Source organism: Macaca nemestrina, chromosome 10, assembly GCF_043159975.1.
Source record: "Macaca nemestrina isolate mMacNem1 chromosome 10, mMacNem.hap1, whole genome shotgun sequence".
In the NCBI taxonomy this organism is placed as follows: domain Eukaryota; kingdom Metazoa; phylum Chordata; class Mammalia; order Primates; family Cercopithecidae; genus Macaca; species Macaca nemestrina.
The window spans coordinates 15,631,012-15,652,163 of NC_092134.1; the positions used below are offsets into that span (position 1 = coordinate 15,631,012).

At 46.5% G+C, this 21,152-nt stretch overlaps 1 protein-coding gene across 5 annotated transcripts in view; it reads left to right on the forward strand.

Annotated features, from left to right (window-relative positions):
* Positions 1 to 21,152, forward strand: part of LOC105495091 (kinase suppressor of ras 2) — a 520,600-nt gene that overhangs the window by 388,814 nt on the left and 110,634 nt on the right. For all 5 annotated transcript variants that reach the window (XM_024797056.2, XM_071071001.1, XM_071071002.1 and 2 more), the window contains exons 6-7: positions 1,012 to 1,081; positions 4,194 to 4,277. In XM_024797056.2, coding sequence (XP_024652824.1) covers positions 1,012 to 1,081; positions 4,194 to 4,277 — 154 coding nt within the window. The remainder of the gene's footprint in view (positions 1 to 1,011; positions 1,082 to 4,193; positions 4,278 to 21,152) is intronic.

Sequence of the window (21,152 nt, forward strand, 5' to 3'; positions counted from 1 at the left end):
CCATCCATGCATCCACCCACCCACCCACCTGTCTATCCACTCACTTATCCATCTTTCCATTCACCCGTCCGTCCGTCCATCCATCCATCCATCCATGCATCCACCCACCCACCCACCCATCTATCCATCTATTCATCCATCCACCTACTTACCCACCCACTTATCCATCCATTCATCCACTCACCCACCCACCTATCCATCCATCCATCCACTCACCCACCTGCCTATCCATCCATCCTATCCATCCCACCCATCTATTCACTCATCCATCCACCTACTTACTCTTGCATAACTTTAGGTGGTGCATGGTTGGACATTATTAAAATAATTATCTATAATGTACAGAAATTGATATGGCTTTCCACATAGGGTTTGCTTTTAAAATAAGTGTATTTAGCCAAAAATATTGGTGTCAGCCTAAAATGTTAAATAAATAACTTGGCAGTTGTATAGAGACATGGCAGAAATGAGAAAAGCATCACGTGCCTGGCTGTCACTGGGAATCCACTGCACTCTAACTTTCATGCAAAGGCATGTGTTCATTTCAGTTTCCTCAAACCCGAAATCACAGCTGCTGTGCAGCCTCTAAGGTATATGACCTAGAGCAAGCGACTTCCCCTCTCCAAGCCTTAGTTTTTTCTTCTGTAAGGTGAAGATGCTAGCAACCCCTATTCTTGGGGTCATTTGGAGAATGTAGCAAGCTAAGGCATGTGAATCACTTAGCACATGCCTGGCACACACCAAGCACTCCGTAAATGGAAGTGATGCTCGCTTTTATTCATTCCACAGCTGGCTTCATTTAAGGCATCCCCTGGCAGCCCTGCCCAGGGGACCTTGCGTGAGTTGAGGTGACAAGCTAAACCAGTGTTCCACTTGGCTTTGGTTTAGCAAGTGATGGCAACTGGTGTCCTTCCTGAGGGTGATGAGCCCCCCCTTTTCCTTCCAGGGCTTGCCAGAGCCCACCCCAGTCTCTGACCCTTTGTGTAACAGGCTGTTCTCTTTTCTCTGTAGACACACTGTCTGTGCCACGTTGGTCCCCGCAGATCCCTCGCAGAGATCTCGGCAACTCCATCAAGCACAGGTAGGCTGGATTCCTGGGTGCACTGGTGCCTACTTCACAGCCCTGTGAGGGGTGGGGGCTCTGGCCCCTGGCCTGGGGTGAGAGAAGGCTGGGCTATTGAACTCCAGCACCTACATCTCCATGTCCCTTTCTCCTCTGCTAGGCTAAACTTTAAAGTGGCAACCAGGGGACTGAGACATCTGCTTCTTACTAATCTGACCCTTATAAAATTAGCACATAGCAGTTAAAAGCCAGGGTTTTGGAGTCAGACTGACCCGTGTTCCAATCCCAGCTCGTATAGCTTTGCAACCTTGGAAGTTACTTAACCTTTCTGAGGCTCAATTTTTTCCTTAGATAATTCTGCCTACCTATAGGGTGACTGTACAGATTAAATGAGATAATATATGTAAAGTGCTTAGCACAGGGCCTGGCACATAACAAACACTTAATAAACAGTATCATTCTTAAGATTAATGCTTTATGTCCTAATTTTTGGTCTCCTCACCCAGAATACACAAGATTGCAGGTGTCCATTCTCTGGTGTGGTGGAGGTCGGTCCAGAGCTCTAGCCCTGCTGGGTGCATGGAACAGGTGGTCCTCTCCAGGGCTATACCTGCCCTTTTGGGGAGGGGGGTTTGCATATACCAGGCATCCCTTATAAGAAGTCCTTTAACTCCCTGAATTTAGCGTTCCCCACTTCATCTTGGTAGTTCCAGTCTCCTCACAAACTTAGCAGGGTGAGTGGGGCAAGTGTGCTCATGGCCATTGGACAGATAGGCAAACTGAGGCCCTGGGAGATTAAGCGATAGGTCGAAAAGCTAATTAGCCTCAGTACTTTGTGTTCTTTTGACACCCTGCTGAGTTTTCCTAGCACCAGGGCCTCTGTGAACTCGCTGGGGGACCCGTTCACTCATCCATGGATTCTTTCCACTTGTATTTACAGAGTTTCTGTGCCACAGTTACAGCCCTGACCAAGACATAAGGCCTGTTCCCTTGGGGAGCTTGTGCTCTAGGGGAGGGTCAGATAGTTAACAGACCACGACAGTATGGAGAGATCAGGGTGACAAGGTAGGGTGATAGCAGGGCCAGATGCATCACCATAGCTGGGGCCATGGCGGAGATGAGCATTCTCATGATGGGGACTCACGGAATGGCATCTCGTCAACAGTTTTTGAAAGAAGTGTGTTGACAGGATAGTTGTTAAGACTTAAATGAGAAAACCTTGGAGGAAGCAGTGAGAAGTGTGTGATAGACACGTCAATGGTCAGGCCTTGAGCTGCAGAGAGAAGGGCATCAAAGACGAGGGCTTTTCTTTGTATTTTCCTCCTCACTGCTCTCTGGCTCTGCTCCACCCCTGGATTGGCCACGCCCCTTGATCGACCATGCTCCCTGGACTGGCCCTGCCCCTGGCTCATCCCCAGTTTTGAATTGGCTACGCCCCTGGCTCAGCCACGCCCTTGGCTCGGCCACACCCCTGGGTCAGCCACTCCTCTGGCTCAGCTCGGCTCCTGGATTGGCCATGCCCCTGGCTCAGCCCCACCCCTTAGATCGCCCAGCCCCCAGGCTCTCTGGTAGTCCCTAAGATTCAAAAGCTGATGCCCAGAGGAGGGAGACAACCTGTTAATTGTAGGAATGTCTTCCCAGAGGAGCTGAGACTTGGGATGACCTACTACTCTTCAGTCTCTCCCTGTGTTTCTCCCTGGGCTTAATGCCAGGAGGTAGAGAGAACTGGACTCACCCCAGCCTTGGTGAAGAAATGAAATTAAAATCCCATCTGCTGCCATCCAAGTCACTTCAGCCAGAGCTGGGGAAGAGGCAGAGCTGATCCCAAGCACAAGAGAGAGCTGGAAAGGAGAAAAAACTGTCACCCACTGCTTCTGACGCCTGCCCGCCATTCCTGTGTGGCTGGCTGATGAGTGAAATACACGCTCCTTCGCCGCCATTCCCCGGAGCTGCCAAATTCTGCAAAACAGAGTCTGCTAAACTCACTGGCTCTACTGAAGGGAAAGAAAGGGGCTTGACCAACTCACAAATCCAAAACCAGAGAGGGAGAGTTTTTTTGGCAGTAAGCGTCTTTGCTCAGAATATTGCTATTTGCTTAGATTTGGAGGCTTTGGGCTGTGGCTTATTTTGTTTGGAGAGTGACTGACCCAAATCAGGCAAAACGGTCCAACAGAGGGATGCAACCTTTCCCTCGAAATTCTCCGACTCCAAGTTATATAATCACTTCCGATTTCCCTTTTGACACTCTGAGGCAGTGGAGATTAGATACAACTCCTGCTGACGGTGACACACATTGAAAATTAAAATTAACTGTGACCTGGCAACCTTCAGTACTTTTCTTGGGCCCAGTCCTGCCGCTGCCTCATATCTCTTGGGGAAGAAAGCACCCTGGCAATATCGAGGGGAGATGTGCCCGGGGAGTTAATCGAATGCACCTCTGCTCCAGTTGGTTTATCGCTGTACACGGGAGACCTCCAAACTGCCCATGTTTGCAGCAAGTGGATGGGGTTGGAGAGCAAGGTGAGCTGATGGTCTGAAATGGCTTTCACTTTCAAAGACTCTTCTCTGCCACTGAAGTTTGGGTTCTCAGGTCTTTCGGGAGGGGAGGGCTCCCTTTGATACTCCCCAGGTGGTGTGACCAGCAACTGATGGGAGATGGTTCAGCGGGTCCCCCAGGAGGCTCCACCTTGCTCTGTAGCTTTCTGCAGGCAGTTCCAGCCCTATCCATTGCTCTGTCCCAGAACTGACTTTGGCATATAGTAGGCCACCAGGCAATATTTGTTGAACAAATGAATGACCCTTATGAATGTTCAAGGTAGTAGTATAGTCACAACCCAATTTACTGAGTGCTTACTATGTACCAGGCACTGCACAGAGCCCTTGACATGCCTGACTGACCTCATTTAATCTCCCCAGTAACCTACGAGGTCAATACTGTTATTATCTGGAGTTTACAGATGGGGAAACAGAGGTTCCAGTGGTTTAAGCAACTTGATTAAGTCACACAGCTCGGAAGAAACAGGACTGGAATCCAGGGTTCATGTGCTTGCTCTTCAAGTGCTTCATCCCTCTAGAGATAGGTCAGTTGCCGTTTCCTTAACCTTGAACATTTTCTGTCTCTTTTCCACAGGTTTTCCACCAAGTACTGGATGTCTCAGACATGCACAGTCTGTGGGAAAGGGATGCTTTTTGGCCTCAAGTGTAAAAACTGCAAGTAAGTGACTGTGCCCTGCGGTGACTTTTTCCAGCACCCAATGTCAGCTAGAACTATGCAGGTCACTGAAACAGCCTTTGGGAGTTTAATTTCTTCACTCTTGGGAGAGTTGTTTGCTTTGTTTTTCAGAAATAGATTTGAAATGCACCTCTACATTTCGGTAGGGGGTCAAGGGAGGGCAATTCTGAATAAGAACCAGAGCTGATGGAAGATGCTGGAAATGCCTAATGCTGTGTGCTGAGGCACAGTGGTACTTCTCGTTTTCATAGCATCTAAGGCCAGGGGTTGGCACACTTTCTCAAATTGACCAGATAGCAAATATTTTAGGCTTTGCAGACCATAAGCAGCCATAAACAATACAGAAACAGTCTTGACAGCTTCATTTATTCCAATAAAACTTTATTTGCAAAAACAGACTACAGGCTGGCTGTGGCCCTCAGCTGTAATTTGCTGATCCTGAGTTAGAATTTGCCAAATCCTTTTCTCTCTCTCTGTCTCTTTTTTTTTTTTTTTTTTTTGAGATGGAGTCTTGCTCTGTCACCCAGGGTGGAGGGCAGTGACGTGATCTTGGCTCACTGCAACCTGCGCCTCCCGGGTTCAACCAATTCTCCTGCCTCAGTCTCCTGAGTAGCTGGAACTACAGGCCTGTGCCACCATGTTGGCTTTTTTTTTTTTTGTTTGTAATTTTAGTAGAGACAGGGTTTTACCATGTTGGCCAGGCTGCTCTTGAACTCCTGACGTCAAGTGATCCTCCCTCGTCAGGCTCCCAAAGTGTTGGGATTGCAGGCGGGAGCCACTGCGCCTGGCTCCCAAGTCTGTCTCTGCTTTTTCTTTCTCCTCATGGTACCTTTTTGAACCAGCATTGTAATTCTCCCCATTTTACAGATGTGAAGGCTGAGTCTAGCAATGAAAAGTCACTGTGAAGAAGTGACAGTCCGGACCTGAACCCAGATCCCTAACTCCTTTTCTGCTCACTTTCTGTAGTATCATATTGGTCTGGAATTTTGATGAGAAAGCCAGACCACCCAGGCTCTGCCTCCCCCAGCTTCCTTTCTCTTCCTCACCCCCATTCAAGGTTGTGGCTGGCAAAAGGTAGGGAGGAAGAAGAAAACTGAGACACCAGATATGGGCTCTGGTTTCAAATCCTGGCGCTGCCACTTGGCAGCTGCCTGACCTTGGGCAAGTCACTTCACATTTCTGTCCCTAGTATTTTCATCTGTGTGAAAGGAATAGGCTGGGCGCGGTGGCTCAAGCCTGTAATCCCAGCACTTTGGGAGGCCGAGACGGGTGGATCACGAGGTCAGGAGATCGAGACCATCCTGGATAACACGGTGAAACCCCGTCTCTACTAAGAAATACAAAAAACTAGCCGGGCGAGGTGGTGGGCGCCTGTAGTCCCAGCTACTCGGGAGGCTGAGGCCGGAGAATGGCGTGAACCCGGGAGGCGGAGCTTGCAGTGAGCTGAGATCCGGCCACTGCACTCCAGCCTGGGCTACAGAGCGAGACTCCGTCTCAAAAAAAAAAAAAAAAAAAAAAAGAAAGGAATAATAATTGATATGGTTTGGCTGTGTCACCACCAAAATCTCATCTTGAATGGTAGCTCCCACGATTCCCACATGTTATGGGAGGGACTTGGTGGGAGATAATTGAATCATGGGGGCGGTTTCCCCCGTACTATCCTTGTGGCATGAATAAGTCTCATGGGATCTGATGGTTTTACAAGGGGAAACCCCTTTTGCTTGTTTTTTCTCATTCTCTCTTGCCACTGCCATGTAAGAAGTGTCTTTTGCCTTCCACCATGATTGTGAGGCCTCCCTGGCCACGTGGAACTGTGAGTCCATTCAACCTCTTTTTCTTTATAAATTACCCAGTCATGGGTAAGTATTTATCAGCAGCATAAAAACAGACTAATATAATTATCATGCCTGCCTTGGGTGGCAATGAGCTTTTGATAACTCAGCACACTTGAGGATATAACACAGTGCCTGGCTTAGTCCAGTCCTTTGTAAGAAATTGCAATGCTTTGCTGTCAGGCCTCAATCTCTCCCTCTCTCTCCTTCTGTAAACATGTATTACATACCCCTTCAGGTCCAACACTATAAAATAGTCAGTAACAGTCAACTTTATGTAATAATTACAAATGAACGTGCATCTGTTTGCTTTGTAGAAGTCATTTAGTTTAAAAGATTCTGAGAATTCCTCTTTCTGCTCTAGGCTTGCTCTTCCTTGTCTAGTCCAGGCAGAGGCCTCTCATTTAGGCCCTTTCAGGCCTCCCCACATCCCTGCCCCAAGATAGAAGTGAGATAGTGGCAAGGGCAAGCTCTGACTCTCCCCACTCTGCCCCACCCCTGTCCATACCCTCCACCTGGCAGTCTCACCTGAGTAATGAAGGTAAGGTTGAGCATCCTTTCCTCCTGGAGTCGTGGGGAGCCTTAAGCCCCATGGTATAAAGGGAAGCACAGGCCAGATGCAGAGTCTTATGCCTGTAATTCCAGCACTTTGGGAGGCTGAGGCAGGAGGATCAGTTGAGCCCAAGAATTTGAGACCAGCTTTGGCAACATAGTGAGACCCCCATCCACACACACACACACACACAAAAAAAAAAAAAAAAAAAAAAAAATTAGTCAGGCATGATGGTACATGCCTGTTGTCCTAGCCACTCTGGAGACTTGAGGCAGGAAGATTACTTGAGGACAGGAGTTCAAGACCAGCCTGGGCAACAGAACTAGACCCTGTCTCTACAAAATAAATTAAGGTAAAAAATTAGCCAGGAGTGATGGCACATATTTGTGGTCCTAGCTACTTGGCTAGGGCAGGAGGATCACTTGAGCCTAGGAGCTTGAGGTTGCAATGAGCTGTGATTGCACCACTGCACTCTAGACTAGGCAACAGAGAAAGACCCTGTCTCAAAAACAACAACAACAAAAAAAAAAAACAAAAAAAATTTAAGGGAAAGCAGGGGCAATAATGACCAAGTATTAGTACTTCAAGGCCACCTTCCTTGCCTTGGTCCTCTGTGAACCTAGGCTCTCAGTGGTCTTTCTGACAACAAAAGGCATAAGGCTAGGCCTTTAGGTCTGGTCCCCGGGCTGGCTGATTTTCTCCGTATACCAGCAGCTCCAAAGACCCGTCTCATCTGTATCTAGACCTACCACGTTCCGCGGAGGTGATGGCAACTCTTACATCCTCATACCTGCCGTGTGGAGGCTTCAAAGTCGGGTAATTAGGTGACAGGGTTGCAGCTGGGGTAGCGAGGCTGAACACTTCCCAAGCCGTTTTCATTTTCAGCACTAGACACAGAACTCAGAAGTAGCCTTTGCTAGTGCTCTCTGGTCTAAAAATCCTGAGCAAAGCCTTAGACCTTGCCAAGGGTTGGGAGAGGAGGTTGTGGGAAGGATAGGGATGGGATCGGGGGGGCAGGCTGCAAGAACACAGACTTGGAAAGCAGTCAGAACTGAGTTTGAGTCCCAGCTCCATTACTAAACTCTTGCATGAGCTTAAGCAGAGGTGTGCCGTCATGGGGCTCAATGTCTCTCTCTACAACGCAAGTGTGACATTAACGCCCACCACAGGGCTGTTGGAAGGAGTCAATGAAATGTCCATGCTCCAGATTGCAATGTTTTATCACATTCTTCTCTATTCCATCTTGTGCAGAAATGACTCCTGGCATATAAGAGGCAAAATTCAAAACCAAAAATTCAAAACATGAAGATCTGACATGCTTCAGGAGTTTTGACATAGTGCTTGCAGAAACTACAACAGAATTGAGAGCAATCCCCAGTACATAATTATGAGCATGCATTGCTAATATCACCAGTTGAAGTTGAGACGTGTTCTACAATAAATTCCTGCAGTTTTCACATTAGTTATAGTGAGGATAGAGGGTTACTTGTATGTGTTTTCAAAGATTGGCAGAATTTTGGATGCACTTATGAGCTGATAGAAGGGTTGGATGAGGGATAGAAATGGGAGATGTACAGACCCCACTGTCAAGGAGTTTAGAGGAGACACACCTATGGAAATTGAATGTCAATAAAATGAGAGTGTACACATAAAGAGTGGTGACAGGTGACATTTCAGAGAGGTGACACCAAGGATGAGGAGGCAGCTTCTTGTAGAAAATGAGTAGAACCATTTGTTCACTTATTCAACTAATACTTTTTGGGCACCTGCTATCGACTGCACAATTGTAGGCACTGGGGAAACGACAGTGAATAAAAGAGACAAAATCCTTCCCTAGTTTCTATGCTGGGGCCTGGGCAGGAGTTGGGCAGACAGTAAACAAAGTAAATTAGTAAATTAGGTCATATGATAAGATGATGCAAAATGCTAAGAAGATGGACAAAGCAGAGAAGGGTCAGGATGGGGGCTGCAACTTCAATTAAAGTGTTCAAGGATGGTCTCATACCTGAGTGAGAACTTTGCAAAAAGAGTAGTGTGTGATCTGGGTCATTTCCTGTCCTCTGAAAGCCCCTCCAGAAGCCTGGATTTGAACCTTCCCTGAAGGGAATGATTTTTTTTTTTTTTTTTTTTCACTCAGAGCAAATCCAGTTCTGTTACTGCCAGAAACTCCCTCGGTGACAGGGATTGGATTGGCCTCATGCTATTCTGCACATGGTCCCTGGACCAGCACCATGAGCGTCACCTGGCACCTGGCTGGAAATGTACTTCTCGGGGCCCACTCCAGACCTGCCAAATCACAATTTGCATTTAAGATGGTCCTTGATATGGTTTGGCTGTGTCCCCACCCAAATCTCATCTTGAACTGTAGCTCCCATAATTCCCACGTGTTGTGGGAGGGACCCAGTGGGAGATAATTGAATCATGGGGGCCGTCTCCCACATACTGTTCTTGTGGTAGTGAATAAGTCTCAAGAGATCTGATGCTTTTATAAGGGGAAACACCTTTCGCTTGACTTTCATTCTCTCTTGTCGCCACCTTTGGGCTTCCACCATGATTGTGAGGCCTCCCCAGCCACATGGAACTATGACTCCATTAAACCTCTTTTTCTTTATAAATTACCCAGTCTCAGGTACATCTTTATCAGCAGCACGAAAGCAGGCTAATACAGTCCTGGTGATTCTTTTGCACATTAACGTTTGAGAAACACTACTCTAGGTGATCTCCAAATTTCTTTCCTGAGCTACTTTTCATTTTCTAGATGATGGTTCTCAAACTTGAATGTGCACAAGAATCCCCTGGAGGGTTTATTTAACAAACAGCTTTCTGGGCTCCACTTCTAGACTCTCAGGTTCAATACCTCTGGGGTGGACTCCCAGAATGTCTATTTCTATCAAGTTCCCAGGCCACGCTGAGGCTGCCGGCCCTCGGACCCCAGTTTGCAAACCACCGCTCTACATTAGAAGTACTAGCTTAAAAAACAAATTCAAACTGTATTGTCCAGCTGGACATTTTATAATGCGAGATGTTTGTGTAAGTCTTTGCTGATGGTGTTTCAGGCTCTTTTGTTCTTACACGCCTTAGCTGCACTCTATAGATAGGAATCTTTTTCATCATCATCTGCCCAGCAAATTCATCCATTGGTGTGACGAGCCTAAAAGATAATGTGTGATTAGGAGGCAGGCATGGTGGCTCACGCGTGTAATCCCAGAACTTTGAGAGGCTGAGGCAGGCAGATCATTTGAGGTCAGGAGTTCGAGACCAGCCTGGCCAACATGGTGAAACCCCGTCTCCACTAAAACTACAAAAAATTAGCCAAGTTTGGTGGTGGGTGCCTGTAATCCCAGCTACTCGGGAGGCTGAGGCAGGAGAATCACTTGAACGTAGGAGGTGAAGGTTGCAGTGAGCCAAGATTGCACTACTGCACTCCAGCCTGGGTGACAAAGTGAGACCCTATCTCAAAAAAAAAAAAAAAAAAAAAAAAAAGATAACGTGTGATTAGGAACACAGGCTGTAGGTCAGACATGCCTGTATTTGAACCCTGAGTCTGCTGCCAGCTGGTTGTGCGGCCCCTTGGAGCCTCAGGTTTTTTTTTTTGTAGAATGGGGATAATAATATCCACCTTACTAGACTGCTTAACAACAACAACGACGACAACAAAACAAGGTAATTGTTCAATGACATGTTCATCCTAGTACCCAGTCCAGTAGAAGTATTTAATTAATGTAAGCTAATGCTATATTACTAACTTTATGAATTAACTTTGGGGTACCCCTCCACCCAGGAAGCCAGAAACATCTCCTTCATGTCTAACCCCCTTCCCTCCTGCTCCGATTTCATGCCCACTTCCTCCGGAATTATCATTAGCTGTCTTGTTGGCATTCTGAATAGAGAGATTAATGAACTAATAGGAAATTAAGACTCAGAAAGCAATTTGCAGTTATCTAAATTGAGGCGTTTTCATCTAATAGGTTCGTGAGAGCAGAATGGAGTTTAGCTCTGAGAGTAGAATGTCAGCACAATTCACATATTGTCTGATAACTGGATTCAGCTGGCAGAAGTTTGCTTTTGCAGTAAGATGCTGATGGGTTTCCCAACCTTCAATCACTTGTTATCTGCATTCTTCCCCCTTCTCGGGGTCCTTCCACAAGTTTCTGCAGAGCTGAGATCTGGTTCCTTGGAAGCCTCTCTACTGCTATCTGCATTTCTTGCAGGAAAATGCACAACGTGATTTGGGTGACACCTGCTCTAGAAAACGAGAGTTTGAACGGAGATGCTTTTTTTTTTTTTTTCATGGGCTGGAGTGTGGAAGAGAGGGGAGCACCTTCCAGAACCACAAGTGGATAAGTAGCATTTTAGCTGTCTCTGATGCTTGTTTTAGCTACCCGTTTTCTCAGATTATGTTTTATTTCTGGTTAGTTCAGCCATCTCTGAGCGTGTGGGGATTCTTTGCTGCCACTCGGAGTATGAGGGTGAAGAAGACACACTTGTCCTGGGGATGCTCACAGTCACTATCAGTTCTCAAGGTGTGCCCTGGCCCCACCTATCTCGGGATCAAGGTGCAAGCTTAACATTGCAGCTTCCAGAGCTCCTCTGCAGATTTCCTGGACCAGGCTGTGAGCATAAGGCCTAGAAATGTGCATTTTACTAAGCCTCCCAGATAATTCGTATTTGTATTTAAGTGTGGAAGTGCTGCGGTGCCGCGTCAAGGTCGGGCGGATGCAGTAATGCACATCAAGGTGCTCTCCTGGAAGACCTTGAAGCTACGTCTTGAAGGAAGAGGAGTTAGCCAGGTGAAGCAGTCAGGGCACTCTGGGCCGAGGAAACAGCCTGAGCAAAAGCTTGGACCGGGACGTTAAAGGCCTTGAGCATATTTTGCAATTGTTTGTACCAGGCAGGGACTGGGGGAGAGTGGAGATAGATTCTGCTTTGCAGCCACAGGACTGAGCCTGGCTTGTTTGGGCCAGTTATTGCCATGATTCAGGCTGCTGCTACCTGATGCTCCAGGCAGGGGACAGGATGGGGGTGGGAAGCATTGCTCAGTGCCCATCCAGACCCACTCCTGGAAAAGCAGTCTTGGACTCAGGCTCTCATTATCGCAAGAGTGGGTTGTTTGCCAAGTACAGGGCCATGGGGAGGAGCATGCTGGTGTCAAGATCACCCTTCCTGTGGGTGGCAGAGTGAGGAACGCACACTAGGAGTTGCGATATTCTCTGAGTCATCTGCTCTCAGGGCCTTAGATTCGAAGGGTCTGATCAACTAAGGGATTTCAGAGTACTTCATAGATGCCGGAGGCTTATTCTTCCCTAGGACCAAGGAGCACTCCTCCTCTGCTTTGAAGACAGGATGTGATTATAAACTCAGCGGCCAATGGTCATAGTCTTACCTCACCTACTTCCGTCTTGTGCTCAGATCAGATTTCCAGTGATCTCTTTGACCAGCCGCTGCTACAGAGGCTGCAGCAAATGGCTAGTACCTTGCAGCTGCCTCACCCAGGTACCTGGGACTAAGCCCCTCCCCCTTCCCCAGGTAGTTCAGAGCCAGTGACTACCTTTTTCAGGGCTGCAAAATCCCAGCCTCCTTACCTTGAGACAAATAGATTTTTTTTTTTTTGAGACGGAGTCTTGCTCTGTTGCCCAGGCTGGAGTGCAGTGGTGGGTCCGGCTCACTGCAAGCTCCGCCTCCTGGGTTCACGCCATTCTCCTGCCTCAGCCTCCCAAGTAGCTGGGACTACAGGCGCCCGCCACCTTACCCAGCTAGGTTTTTTTTTTTTGTTTTTTTTGTTTGTTTGTTTTTGGTTTTTTTTTGTATTTTTCAGTAGAGATGGGGTTTCACTGTGTTAACCAGGATGGTCTTGATCTCCTGACCTTGTGATCCGCCCGTCTCGGCCTCCCAAAGTGCTGGGATTACAGGCTTGAGCCACCGCGCTCGGCTGACAAATAGATTTTATGGTACAGTTTTTCCTGCAGGGTCCCCATGGTATCAGGCTGAGACTGCATTCACCTGAAACCGCATCCATGCCTGGTTTCTCCCTACTCCCGACCTTGCTTCCTCCACAATGAAATAGGTTTCTTTTTTTCTTTTTTGAGACAGAGTCTCACCCTGTTGCCCAGGATGGAGTGCAAAGGCATGATCTCGGCCCACTGCAGCCTGGAACACCCGGGTTCAAGCAATTTTACCCCTCTGCCTCCTGAGTAGCTGGGATTACAGGTGCCCACCACCAAGTCCAGCCAATTTTTGCATTTTTACTAGAGACAGGGTTTCACTAAGTTGGCCAGGCTGGTCTCAAACTCCTGGCCTCAAGTGATCTGCTTGCCTCGGCTTCCCAAAGTGCTGGGATTACAGGCATGAACCACCGTGCCTGGCTGGAATAGGTTTCTTCTGAGCATACTCCCTCAATAAATCATTTGCAAGAATATTCATTTCAGGATCTGCTTCTACAAAACTCAACTTATGACAGTGAAACAACAGCAAGGATACAGACTGTGGGCAGAGAGAGCTGAGTTCAGGTCCTGGCCCTGCCACTGCCTCACTGTGTGACTCTGGGAAGGTTTCTAAACCTCTCTGATGTACAGTGAGGCTAACACATTCATTCCATGTGATGAAATATGTTCATGCCCCAATAATAATGACTTGAGAATTCTTTCAAATTAGAATCTTTAAATATGTTGTTCAGCATTTATTTCATTGCAAAACTCGACTTTATATGAATGCGAAGTATAAAAAGAAACAGACCCACTAAATCGCTTCCATGGGTTGAAGCAACATCGAAGTTCTGGAAAATTTTAGCACATTTTCGCCTTTTCTGTAGTTCTGGTTCTCTGCTCTTCTTTCAGAATTTTCTGAATCAGCCAACTTCTTGGAAGGCTTGTTAAAGGGTTTATTTCAGTTTTTCTCAACCTTGGCACTATTGGCATTTGGGACCAGATAATTCTATGTTGTGGGGGCTGTCCTGTCGTTGGAGGATGTTTAACACCATCTACAGTTTCTACCTGCTAGATGCCAGTAGCACCCCCTCCTCACTCCCAGTTGTGACCATGAAAAACGTCTGCAGACATTGCCAAATGTCTCCTGGGGGTCAGAACTGCCCACAGTAGAGAGCTACTCATCCCTAAGCCATGGGACTGTGCTGTGCATTATTCAGTTTTAGAATGGCAACTCATAGTTGCTTGACCTGTGCTTGGACTCATTACTCAAATAGTCAACTTGTAGGGTGAATCCTTATATATATTTCAAGTTATAGGGTGAACTACAGGGTTATCTACTCTATAATTATAGGGTGATATAGGCATTATAATCCCTATTATACTAGGGGGTGATCAACCATCCCAGTTTGTCTGGGACTTTCTGAGGTTTAGCACTGAAAGTCCAAAGTGCCTAGAAACCCTTCGGTCACGCCTAGGTTGGTCACCTTATAATAGAGGTAGGTCTTTACTAGCTAAAAACATTTTATACATTCCGTTTGAGGTCACTGCCCACTTCTGTAGGAGTGAGACCCATGATCAGTCCCCTAGTAAGGTAAGACATGCTGTTTGAAAGCCTGAGTTAACCAGCACAAGATTTCCAGTGTATTCCAGTGGTGTTTTCATGGCTTTTATACGAGTCCTCTTTCCTCCTGCCTGCAGTAGCTGGCCAGACATGCTCGTACCTACTTCTTTTTATATAAGCAGTCACTTTACTAATTTTTACTTAAATAAGCCACGCACTCCTCAATTGAGTTTTGCCGTGTTAGTGGATCTTTTCAATGGGATTCGTACACATCAAAATCCAAGTGAAAATATCCAATAACACAGAAAAACCAAGCACATCTTGGGTTTCCCTCTTGCCCTGTGCATTCTGCTCTCCTATGTTCTTGCATCAAAATATGTTTTACCTAAAAATGTCCTATTTTTTTGCAAAATAGCTGCAGCCACAAGTGATGAGGAGATAAAAGTGTGAAGTAAGCCATGGCTAGTATGAGCCACCATTGCACTGATTTACCCAGACCTTTAAAAAGTGGGGAAATGATGAGTGCTGCTGTCGCAGCTGCTGCGAAGTTCCTGGAAGCTTCGGGAGTTTGTACAACAGGCAGGATATTGGCAGGATATAATTATGAGCAAGTATTTCAGAGATCACCAGCTTGAATCTTGAACTTACTTTTCTATTAATAGAAACACTTCAGTTTTTGCAATAATTATAATGGGAGTTAATCATCCCATATATGCGTTTTTACCTATGATAAGCAAAAATTTAGGTCTAATTATAGTTGTATCTGAGGGATGCTTATAATTCTACTGGGGGCTGAGGTGGGATTAGATGTGATAATGATGATGATAATTATAATGATGCTATCATGTATTGGGGGCTCACCCCGGTGCCAGACATTTTGCTAAACACTTTACATGCATGATCTCATTTAATCCTTGCCACAACTATGGAAAGTAGGTAGGGTCTGTTATTATCCCCATTTTACAGACAAGGAAACAGAGGCCTTCAGAAGTAAACAGCTGGCTCTAAGTGTCATGGTGAGTGGATCTGTTACTCAAACCCACTGATCGCTCTGATTCAAGATCCCAGACTTTTAACCACTTTACATAGGCTGGCTACACAGAAGGCCGGCAATAAATGCTATGTGTCACTCTGCTTGCCCTTTAACTAAACAAGCAGAACAGAGTATAAGAATCTGGTCTCAATCCCAGCCTGGACCAAAGCTTTTCGTCATTTGACCCCCAGCCTGCCCCACGCTCCCCTCATCCTTTGTTAAATTGAAAGATGACAAATGGATCTTTGTGTTCTGATGAACATCTCTGGGTTCAGAGAGCCAAGAAGACTCTACAGTCACTTTCTCCTTTTTCAGGGAAGGTGGGGGAGAGGAGAGGAGGGAGGGTACAGCCAGCAATAAATGTACAGCTTCCCTTGCAGTGTTCTCTTATGGAGAGAAAAGTGCTGGGGGGTTCCTGGTGATTTTTCATGATGTCCCTGGAGCCCAAGGTTTGATTTATATGTCAATACTCCCTACCACCTGCCCTTTGCTCATTTATATTGTGGTTGGCTATAGGCTAAAGAGCTAGACCCCACTGAGTTATTAGCAGTGAGGGAAAGGGTGTTTTGCTGTCCTGCACTTGGAGCATACGGAGGCATTTCTAGAAGCATTGTTTCAAACAAGAGACCACAGAGGAACTCACATGAGACCAGAATGCTCAGTTGGGGTATGCAGTGAACCAAGCCCTGCTGCAAAGGGGGCAAGGATTTGGTTTCGTTGTTGTTGTTTTTTTTTTTTTTGCAAGAAGCCTTCAGGAACACTTAATGCGGTGACCTGGAAAAGGAAAGCAGGTACAGAGAGTAGGGAAGATAATGAGAGGGGAACTTTGCTGCCCTTTAATTGCAAGTTTCTGCTGCCAGAGGGGGTCTTTTCAAAATGCTTAGCTGGCATTCCCCTCCCGGTTTAAAATCCTTCATTAGTTCCCCCTGGCTCTTGGCGAAATCCAGCTGCATGATGAGACCCTGCGCCATGTTTGCTTCCTCCTCTATCCCCTCCTATCTCTCCCCTCTTCGTGCCCAGAGCTCCAGCTTCCCTGAGCCATCAATCCCTGCAGCAGGCCATGTGCCCACTCATTGACATGTCTTTGCACCCCATTGCTACTGCCTGCATCTTTCTTGCACACCTCTCCTGGCTCTCATTTATCTTTTAAGCTCAGCTTAGTCACCACTTTCCTCCAGGAAGCCCTCCTTGACTCCCTTCAAATCTGAAGTGCCACTGTCTGCCCTTTTCTGTCACACCATATTACATACTACTATGTTGTATTTGTCTATTTACCTGCCTGTCTTCCTGACCAGACTTTAAACTCTTTGAAGGCAGGGCCATCTCGTTTCTGGACTGTTCACTGTTTAAACCTCTAGGGCCAGCACGGTGCTTGGCACATGGTAAATGCTCAGTAAATATTTGTTGCTTGAGTAGATCTCAGTAGGGACCTCTGGAGAGAAAGTGGTTCTTGCCAATATGAGGCCCCCAAAATCTGGTTCAAATCCAGATGGGCTCGTTTCTAAGAGGCAATTTGGGGGCAGTAGGATGAGTAGAAAGATGTTCATGCTTGAAGCCACAAGAGACGGGTTTACATTCTTGGACAGTACATTTCTTGCTAGACTGTAAGATCTTGAAAGAAAGAATTCTTGTCTTATTTAATTATTATGCCCCAGTGCTGAGCACAGCCCTTGGCACAGAGGAGGAACACAGTGTTTTCTTGTGGGCATGCATGGGTGAATTGTCCCAATTCTGCCCATTACTATCTGTATGACTGAGCTTGTTACTGGACCCCAGTCTTCTTGACTTAAAAATGGATGTACATGGAATACTATGCAGTCATAAAAAAGAACAAGATCATGTCTTTTGCAGGAACATGGATGGAACTGGAGGCCATCATCCTTAGCAAACTAACACGGGAACAGAAAACAAAGTACCACATGTTCTCACTTATAAGTGGGAGCTAAATGATGAGAACACATGGACAGAAAGAGGGGGACAGGCCAGGCGCGGTGGCTCATGCCTGTAATCCCAGCACTTTTGGAGGCCAAGGCAGGCAGATCACGTGAGGTCAGCAGTTTGAGACCAGCCTGGCAAACGTGGTGAAACCCTGTCTCTACAAAAAATACCAAAATTAGCCAAGATTGTGCCATTGTACTCCAGCCTGGGCAACAGAGCAAGACTCCGTCTCAAAAAAAAAAAAAAAAAAAAAAAAAAAAAGTTAAAAAGCAAAAGAAAATACTGGGGGAAAAAGATAACAGTTAAAAAGAGTCTTAGACCTCAAGTCTTCAACTTGATTGCAATCTAAAACTTAAAATGAGGTTTTAAAAACATGCACGTAGAAGACAGAGTTATACATCACATGATTACACAATGGGGGCACATCTATGAGGATTTATCCCTTCAGTTTTCTGAAGAATGAGTGAGCAAAATGAATGCATTAGATCTGCAGTGAGAGTAAACAAACAGACAAACAGAAGCTAATAAGGGTTAAAATATAGGTAAAACATTTCACACAGTTTATCTCACATGGTAGAGGGAAATCATTATTATTCCTAGTCTCATGGTCAATATTGTGATTCCATAGCCACACGTGAATTGATATCCACTATTTCATTAACAAAAGTAAGCCAACAAAGCTAGGTGTTCAGGACTTTTCACATATTACATGGGTGTAACAATATCCACCTCTTATGAGATTGCTGTTCAGGGGACATGGGTTGTGGAATTTAGCGCCTGGCTCAAAGTTTGTGCTTGCTGAATGTTTCCTCAATTGGATATTAGGAGCCAGGTTTTTTAAATGTTCCATTTGCACTCCGGAAGGAAAGCCCAGGCCCTACTCACACAGATTATTGTGAAGTTAGCTGGTATGGAACAAGAAAAAGTAGGAGAAATGAGAGATTGAAGCTGATTGGAGCAAATTTTCATCCATTGGTTAGAATCGCCCAATGAATGGTGAGAAATTGACGTGACAGTCTTCCCCAGGAGGCGTCTTGCCTGTCCCTCCTGTGAACGCCAGCGTTCCAATCCCAGCTCCGCGCCAGGCTCTAGGCTTGTGACTGCTTCACAGGGGGCCATGACAAATCTTTCAAGAAAACAGCAGAGCTGCTTGTGAAAGAGACCGTGTGTCCCCCGCGGTTCCCATGGAGATCCAGTTTGCTTCTGGTCAAATCCTTGCCCCCGCGCCCCACACTGGGAAGAAGGGAGGGAAGAAAGAAGGGGGCATCATTGCATTTCACAAACAAAGAGGGATACGATTTATAAGAAATAGAAATGACCTTTCAATAACGGTTTTGATAGGGATTAGAGTGTTTCTAAATCTCAGTGCCTGACAGATTTCCCCTTCCACCTGTTCTTTTTCTTTCCTCCTCTTTCTCTCTCTCATACTTACCCACCAGATAATAAGCACCAGGCACCTTTCAATGAAGGAGGAAAGGAAAGGGAGGTAGAACATGAGGGAGACCTAGATTCTGCCCTCAAGATGAATTCACATATTTAATTTTCAGACAGAGACGATGTCTCATTTAGCCAGCAGCTCCCTTGAGGGAATGAGATGTTCCTTGTAAGCAACTTTTCCCGATAACTGAGGCTTATCCTATTAAACCTTGGAATTTAAAAGAAAAAAAAGTTAACTATTTGCAATGAAAGTTTTAAATAAATCCTTTCCAAGTTTGCAGGCTCTATGAGGGTGGCAGGGCGTTTCCTGCGTGCGTTCAGAGTGGGTCGTATCCCTGCCTGCTAAAGCGTTGACCTATTTAGTGCCTATGTGGCACTACTCATTCTCTCATTAAATGCTCTCTTGCCCTGCTAGGAAGGGCAGACCTGTGATTTAGGCTCAGGTCAGCTTGATTCCAAAGTGCAAACTTTTGACCACTTCTGGAACCATATAGGACCTTCCCTGGTGCCTGGGAATCCTTCAGACTCACCATCTTGAAACATGGAGCTCCTCCTGGCCCACGTCTGGTGTGGAGGTTTGCCTTCTTTCATGTTGTTGGAGGCAGTCTGCTGTGTCCACCCACCTCTTCCCTTCCTCCTTGGGGAATGGAGCACCTGGAGAACCAAATTCATAAAGGACTGGCAGCTAGAGACGCACGAGGAGTCAAGGGGCAGAAGGCTTGGTTTTGGTGTGAGAGCCGTGTGGAAGGCCACGTTTATGCCCTGAATTTCTGTTAATAATCCTGATATTTTAACTGGGCTCCCCTGTTTCCACAAACCCAGAGACAAGGATGTGAGGGCAAGTGGTTTATTTGAGAGATGATCCCAGGCCATATCAATAGAGGAGTGGGGAAGTGAGACAGAGAGTTAAGGCAGCTGGTAATGGGTGCATCAAAGAGCAGGTGCTTGCAGGGAGTGGGGTGCAGTCCTAAAATGAGCATGCCTCTGGGTCATGCAAACCATGAGAGAGGGGGCTGGAATATCCATCAACCAATGCCCACCTATAGTTGGTTGAGGTCTCCAAGTGTTCTAGCCAGCCCTTATTTCCAGCCAGAGAAAGTCCTCCAGCAGAGGATCTTAGGGGCTTGCTGTAGAAAGCTGTTGCACAAACTAGCAATAATTATGGTAGCTACCATAATAAAAAAGATAGTACTTGCCACTTCTTGAGATTCTACTGTGTGCCAAGTATTTGTTCTGGGCACCTTACTTGCATTGTATCATTAGTCCTCACTGCAACCCAGAGAGGCAAGATGCTACAATTGTCCCCACTTTACAGATGGGGAAACTGAGGCTCTGAGTGTATCGGGAGCTTGCCCAAGTTATCACAGCCAGGGAGTGGTGGTATCAGGATTTGAACCGAGGTTTGTTCTATATACTTTCCCCCTATTTTCCTTTCGGAGGAGAACATTGTATTCTAAAAGATTCAGGCTCCCATACATCTCTCATCTGGGAAGTAGAATGTATTCCTCTGATACAGTAGTTCTCAAGTTTCACGTGTGCTTGCTTAAAATTTGCATTCCCAACAGACACTTACCCAATCAGGACCTCGGAGAGTGAGGTCTGGGAATCTAATTTTGAAGCAGGTGGTCTCCTGGTAAATTATATGCTAGTAGCTCTTTCTTCCACGGGTAGGGAAAAGGAAAAGTCATATTTTGGGAAAATGCTGCACACTTCCAGCTGGAAAAACAGTTTTTGTTAAGTGGGACATAGTGTGCTTGCAAAGTCTTGCTGTGGTCCCTCTTCCCTCGCTCTCCAGAGTCTGTGTAATTTCAGGGCTTGTCTAATCCTGCCGACTCTATTAGCAGATCCTGGATGTGCAGGCTCTCGTTCTTGACATCTGAACCTCCATGCAAGGTTTAAGTGCCTGGGCATTGGAGATATTTCTCTTGGGGTTTTCTGCATGAGCAAGGCTGTGTTTCCACTGCCAATGCTGCCCTCTGAAGCCCCTGGCTGGAAGGAAGAGTGTTCAGTCTCCCACTCCTGGGACAGAGGTCAAGGAGGGCTTTCCCATTACTGCCAGAGATAAGCAACAAGGGACTCTGGAGAGGAAAAATGCCAAGGAGGAGAGCAGGAAACAGGCCAAGGTCGTGGGCAGCCTCACCTGTCCTGTCTTGGGTTAACAGTGGTCTACAGGTTAGATCAAATTGCATGCCCCTGATTCAAAGTGCTGCCCACGAGATAGCCACAGGGCTTCTTTGTATCTGCAAGGCACTCTCCCAGCTGGGTTTATTAGAGATGACTCATAGGTGGGGGTGTTGGAAAGGAAAACAATTCTTTCTTGAAATTTCTGGAGTGGAGTCCAGCTATTCCAAGTGCAGAAACTTCTTAGTCTGACTCCCCTTTGACATCAGATTCCCCGAAGCTCAGGGCCTCCCAAACATCTGTCTGACCGTGTCATGGTCCTCAGAAACCTTCAGCGGCTTCACAGCACCCTGCAGATTCAAATGCAGACCCTTTGTCTTAGCTTTCGGGGTCTCCGCCACTTCCCCTTCCTCATGTCCCCACCGTTCGTGTTGTTCTCTTCACTTTAAAAGTTCTCA